General features: G+C 36.7%; 1 protein-coding gene across 1 annotated transcript in view; it reads left to right on the forward strand.

The window, feature by feature from the left end:
* Positions 1-3,500: 3,500 nt before the first annotated feature.
* The window catches only part of LOC118747878 (carbonic anhydrase 7-like), a 45,398-nt gene continuing 42,452 nt past the window's right edge, over positions 3,501-6,446 (forward strand). The window contains exon 1 of the mRNA XM_036482073.1: positions 3,501-3,868. Coding sequence (XP_036337966.1) covers positions 3,820-3,868 — 49 coding nt within the window. The 5' untranslated portion in view covers positions 3,501-3,819. The remainder of the gene's footprint in view (positions 3,869-6,446) is intronic.

The following is a 6,446-nucleotide window of genomic DNA, read 5'->3' on the forward strand; positions in this document are numbered from 1 at the left end:
TTGCTTCTTGCATCAAAATATTATTTTTTAGAAGAGTTGTAAATAGTAGAATAAAATACTAAAGTAAAAAAATCATATTTCGCTGCTTTTGAACTGGTTCGTTTTTGGCTATAAAGATCCAGTACGGAACAAAAAAAAATGGTTCACTGGGTCGGGGTTTCCCTGCAGGGTACATACATATGTACATAAGATATACTTATACTGCAGCATACCCTGTAGGAAAAATTCGAGGTAGCGCAACAAGTTTTTAGCCAATGGCTAAAATATTTTAAAATGTGAAAGTTTCGAGTTTCCGCAGCTCAGGGCAGGCTACTTTTCGTTTTAAATACTCAACTAGAAGCCACGAAGACAATAAATCCCTGAAATCATTTTGCAAAACTGGAATGTGTGTATTTAAGATATTTTTCAAAAAAGTTGTCCAAGATTCATGTAAAGGGGGAGCTGGTGAGCTGCAGTATCTCATCCATCCAAAGTAGGCAATCGAAAATTTTCAGGTTATTCTAGGCGCACACAAGCAAAGGAAAGCAGAACGGTCGATCAAGTGTTTGTATTTGAAAATTCCGCTAGAAACTCAACTCACGAAACTCAATAGAAACGTCGTGTAAACAAGTTTCCCTGTTTTTCCTCGGCTAAAGCTGCGCTAAGTTTTCATATGTTTGGGTACTGAGAACCTTACAGACACGAACGCCTTTCGATTTTGTAGTCTACACAAAGAAACCACTAGACGTAAAGTCGGTCGCCTAGATGGCGTCACACTTAATATATGGAATATAAACTCCATGAAAGAGGTAAGCTACATACATAGTATATGTAGGAAAGTTCATGGTTGACAAGTTAGCCAAATGGGTACCCTCGAAATTATGTTACCCTGCAGGGATCAGATCGGAGCTCTACTTATTTTTTGTGCAGATAGGCCCCATTTCACTCAGCAAAGTCTGGGAGAAAACTAGTTCTCGGTTTTGGTGAAGGTTCCGACAGGTCAGTGTCTGATCGGAGCTCCCGCTTTAAAACTAAATATCTCGTCTGGCCGTGGTAATTCAGCAGTTTCATTAAGAATAACGAGCTGGAATCACCTCATCGATTACATATTTTTAGCTAACCTTGAAAGTGGCGCTAGACGGTCTATCATTTTCATCAAACGCTAAAATCAATCAATGGCATCAAGCATGAGTTACCATTGAGGAGAACCATTCATGCTTGAGACACGTGTTGACTGTTACTGATAGGAAGTTTGAAAGACACAAGTAGTTGACAAGTTTGCTGAAACACATAAATCAATTTTAAACAAGCATCTCTGATTTTTAAGAACTCTCTTTACTTTCATTTGGGTAATATTAACTCAGGAAAAAAATTAGAACTCATTTGGTCCGTACCAATGAAATTGCTGTAGTCTGCTTGTTCCGTATTGTGCAGAACGTAAAATAAATTTTCATGCGTGAAGGGGTTTTCTCATTTATACCACTACTACCCTCTTAACTTGTTTTTTTTTTTCTTTTGTTCAGCGTAAAAGTAACCAATGTCAAAGTTCAAATGTTATTTCCAACAATTTTAAACGCTTGAGACACTTCAAGACAGACCTTCCGAGTCGGAAGACTCAACTAAAAATTAATTTTCGCTACACGATTGCTGAGTTGATTCAAGCGATCGTTTATCGATGAACAGGGCTGTGTGATCAAGCATTTTGGCTTGCATAGGCTCGGCCTAAGAAACTTTTGTCGTTTTCGTATTGTATGATGTTATTGTGCAGCATCTCATCAATTGAATAGGGATCACCGTTACAAATTAAATGGAATTACAAAGGACAACCCAGCCCAATGTGCCCTCCAAAGGGAACGACTACCGAAACCTAACCTAGCCTAGCTATTACATATCCTCAACTCATTGAACTGTGATTAAAGATTGATTGCCACTAATTAAACGACTTTCGTCATGCTCGTAGATACATACATATCTGCATATTTCCCAAGGGAGCGGCTTTCCAGTAAACAGCATGCAGTTGATTTCCCAACGGGGGCGCTCGTAACAAAACATACTATGCGTCAACTTGCTAACACATGCAACAAAATATTTCTCTGTGTATCTATTGGCTTTCCCATTGAATTAATCGCATGTGCAACATTCGAACTCTGCCATCGATTAACCACCACCAGTTTCACAAGTTCATCAACGCCTTCCAAAGTCAAATTGCCCCAGCTGCCTGAGTTATATGGTTTGGTATACTCAATTGCTCTTGTTTTTTTTTTGCTATTGTTGTTGTTGTTGCTATGGGTTTATTTTCATTTTTCTTTAAATTTTTTTTTTTTGTAGTTCAAATGTTTTTGTTGTTGTTGTATTTATTGTGCCTCTTTCACAGCTTGCGCGCTAACCCAAACTGGTTGCGCGCATTTCGCTTTCAGTTCACTATTGAAGCGCGCGTCTTAGTGAACAGTTGGTTTGGTAGACGACCAGCAGCAGCCAACTTACCGCTTAACTTTGGTAAAACTATAAGTTCAATTTTCAGTTTGAAAAAAAATAAAAAATTAACAACATTTTCGCACTTACAGAATATTCAGTTGCAAGTAAAAAAAAAAATAAAATAAAATAATAATAAATGCAGTGTGACTGAGAAATACTTTGCGTCCGGTCCATTATAGCCGCTAAACGGTTGCTACAAATGATTCTCACGCACATACATACATACATACCTGGCGTGAAAACTGTAAATAATTGCTTAGAAATATTTTAAAACATAGTGGCAAATATTGAAAGCAAAAGTTCGAAAATCAAAAAAAAAAAAACAATAGACTTTATCAGCTACCGGTATTTCCTTTAACTCGAACGCAAAATTGTGGGAGTCTATCTCTCAGCCGCATTTTATCTTTACATTGTATGTATGTATGTACTACATTCCACACCGCTGTCAGCGCGGAATCAATCGGTATCGAGAACGACGGCTTTGGCGGCGGCAACAATAATTATTGTCCAATTGTGATTTCTCGCGTAAAATAGCAAATGCAAACAACGACAACAACAACAACAACAACAACAATAGCATAACAGACAGTGGCAACAAAAAAGCGGCGTACAATGTACGCTTAACAAAAAATAAAAACACAACAACAGCAAAAAAAGGTGTACTCGTACAACAATTTTGTTAGCAAATTTTCTACACAACTTTAGTTAAGGAGTCGAACGTAACGGAAATTTTCTCTAGTACTGTATGCAAACATAAATTGCAGTTGTTGTTGCTGTTGCTGTTGTTAGATGAAAAATTAACATAAATATACGAAAACGCGTACAATTCAGCTACAATTCGTGGACTGACACAGCGTCGAACTGTCGTTGTCGTTGGCTTGGAGTCGAGATTGCGCACGCATTGCCGCCAGTGGCAAAGCCAGTGAAGTCAATATTTGAAGTTGCAAAGTTCGCTGACAAATTATATACATACATACTACATACATATGTAGTACTTCTTTATTATCTGATTTTTTTTTTTTTACAAGATATTTGTAACTATTTACTTACAGTAGTGTGTGAGTGCTTTTTTTTATGTGACAACAAAGTGTGCTAAATAAACGACTTTAAAAAAGTTACTAAAACACTTCAAGCGGCAAATTTGTTGCCAAATATCTGATCTAAATAAATACATAGCTCCAGCTACTCACTGAGTATACGAGTATAAATGTATGTATGTTGAAAGCCTCTGTGAATGACCGCCAAATAGTTGAAACTATTACAAGCAAAAAAAAAAAACACTTTTAAAGTAAACAAAAATTACTTCACTTGAAGTTTGTGTTGTGAAGTAATCGCGCTATTAGGTAATTTGGATTTTTTACAATCATGCAGACCTTAAACGCTTCAGCGCTACTCGCTTTGATCTGCTGTAATGGTAAGTTGAACAATGTCAACACATTTTGCTAAAACAATAAAATTAAATAAATACACAAAGTCGCTTGCAGTCGTTTGTTTTGCAATATTTATTTATTTTCCAAAAAAAAAAAAAAACAAAAAATACACCAGAAAAAAAATCGCCGTATATGCAAAAATACACAGCATTATCCATTATAGCTAAGATAAAGTAAACTTAAAAAATACACACACACACTGAAAATTTAAATTTTCATAGGATCTTTATTTCATAAATAGAAATCAATAGATTAGGTTAGGTTAGGTTAGGTTAGGTTAGGTCGGGTTAGAGTGCCTAGCACCACGCAGCACACGAATACACACGTGGCACAGTGGTTCGAACAGCAAATCTAGCTGAACGAAAGTCAAAATTTTATTTCTTTTTAAATTACTTTATGACTAGCAGACCTGGCGAACTTCGCCCCGCCCAAATATATATTTTTTTTATTGAAACATTTTAGCCAAAGATTTTCACTAACAATTCACGGTCACGATTTATATGCAAAAATTATGGTTTGGTGGTCCGAAGGCATACTTCCAACATAGTCTTAAATAACCCAACGAAAGTGTATTGTCCGCGAAGAAGTTCTTGGTATTTCCGCCAATGATCTGGAGTTTCACATCACGGTTAATCGTACAGCGATATATATTTGAAGATCTTTTCCCTTTTCACTCCTTGGCCGCTTCGATAGTGAATCCCTAATTGCATGGCTGAGTATCGTTGCTCCAAATCCAATATAAATTGACTTATTTCAGACGAAATACCTTAAATGCCTTATCAAGGAGCGCAATAGTTCTGGTGATTGATTTAACGGAGGTCATTTGAGATTGACCCCTGGACAAGTCAATCCTGCTGTCTCCGAATGAAGCTTTAACGCAGAGTACTACTGATAAATCATATCCATTGGGACAGTTGGAAAACACGGCAGTTTTGACAAACTCAGTGGTGCAGCAGGTCGACGTAAACTTAAGAAGAGAATAGCGGGACAAGCTTTAAACAAAACATAGAAATCGAGTTGCTGTAAGGAGAAGAGTTGCAGTTGCTTTAAAAGTTTTAAGTGGTGCATTTTTCCTACTTATAGGAGGAAATATTTTTAAATAGCAAGGTTCTAAAACAAAATCTCTGAAAAGGGGCGAAAAATCCAAATTTTCAAAAATTCGGGCCAAAGAGTATTGGCGCCTAAAAAGGGTCAAATTGCCCCTTTAGTCGCACAACAGCAACACTGGCTTAGAGATCCACCATTCGAAGATATAATATTATTTCCAAAGATTTTATGTGTGTAGTTGGTAGTGCTCCTGTGCGAAGCAAGGCAGCCGTCCTCTGTACCCGTTTCACCTTGGCTCTGGACAAACTTTCGTTTAACGCAAGCCACCAGTTGTTCGCGCAGATGTGGATTGTTACATCCAGTGTCCTATATATGTATACATATGAGGTTTTAGTCCCAATTTTAGCGATCTTACAGGCCTTCGTGGAGCGATCTCCAATATTTCGCTTCGCAGATTTCTAGTCTAGAATAATTCAAGGTTATTTGACCTCGGTTGAGACAGTAAGTGCCACTGCGTTTATGTTGTCCTTAGATTACTCAATAGTTGTGGGATTTTCGCATAGTAAGTGCCTTTCGCATAACTTGGCAACAAGAAATCTAAAGGTGTGAAATAGCGAGATCTGGGTGGCCAAGTCCCATAGCCGATTTCCGATATATCGCTTTTTGGGGAATTTCTCCTGCAGTAGCGCATAGATGGTTGCGTTGTGTTGTTAAGACCACATTTCTTCCAGATCAACATGTTCAATTTGATACCAAAACTAGTCATTGATCATAGCGGCACAGCGCTGAGAATTGACGGTTACGGCGGCAACCTAATAAAAATTTAAATAATTCCTTCTTGATTTCACTGGAAAGAGAAGCACACTATAACTACGAAGGCTTTCTTCTTGAAAAAAAGGCCATAGAGATATCTTCTAACTTTTATTCTACTTTATTTTTACTTTTAGAGAATTGAACGCTCTACAATAAAGGTCTGAAGTATTTTTCGACTTTGATCTCGAATAACTTCTGGCCGACTTTTTTTGTAAAGCGTTCAATTCTCTGCAAAAATACTCTAAGACCTTTATAGTGCAACATATCGTTCGTTAAGTATAAAAATCAGAAGTAAAAAAAACAAATTTTCCTGTGTTATTTTTACGCGAAATCGAAAAGTGCGATGCTGACATTCTTAATATTAATATTAAGGGCTCATATTTTCTGAGACTTATTTTGCCGTCTAAACGAAACTTTTGAGCATGGTTCTGAGGAAAAAAATAAATCACCCTAATACATATATCCCTATGATTTTCAGGTCAGAGTAAGGAACGTCAATTATTTTTTTATTTTATTTCTTCTCTGTCCTTTTCCTCTACTCGTTTCAACGATTTTTGGTATGAATTTTGCTACGTTATGACTTTGTACATATTGACAAGTGCACAAAAATTTTTGATTCTAGATTAATTCACTGAATTCGATTACATAGCTACCACATGCGAAAATATTTACCAAAAATTTAAACTAAATAAAAATTTGCTA

Source organism: Rhagoletis pomonella, unplaced genomic scaffold, assembly GCF_013731165.1.
Source record: "Rhagoletis pomonella isolate Grant_MI unplaced genomic scaffold, Rhpom_1.0 Rhpom_scaffold_00012, whole genome shotgun sequence".
Lineage (NCBI taxonomy): Eukaryota > Metazoa > Arthropoda > Insecta > Diptera > Tephritidae > Rhagoletis > Rhagoletis pomonella.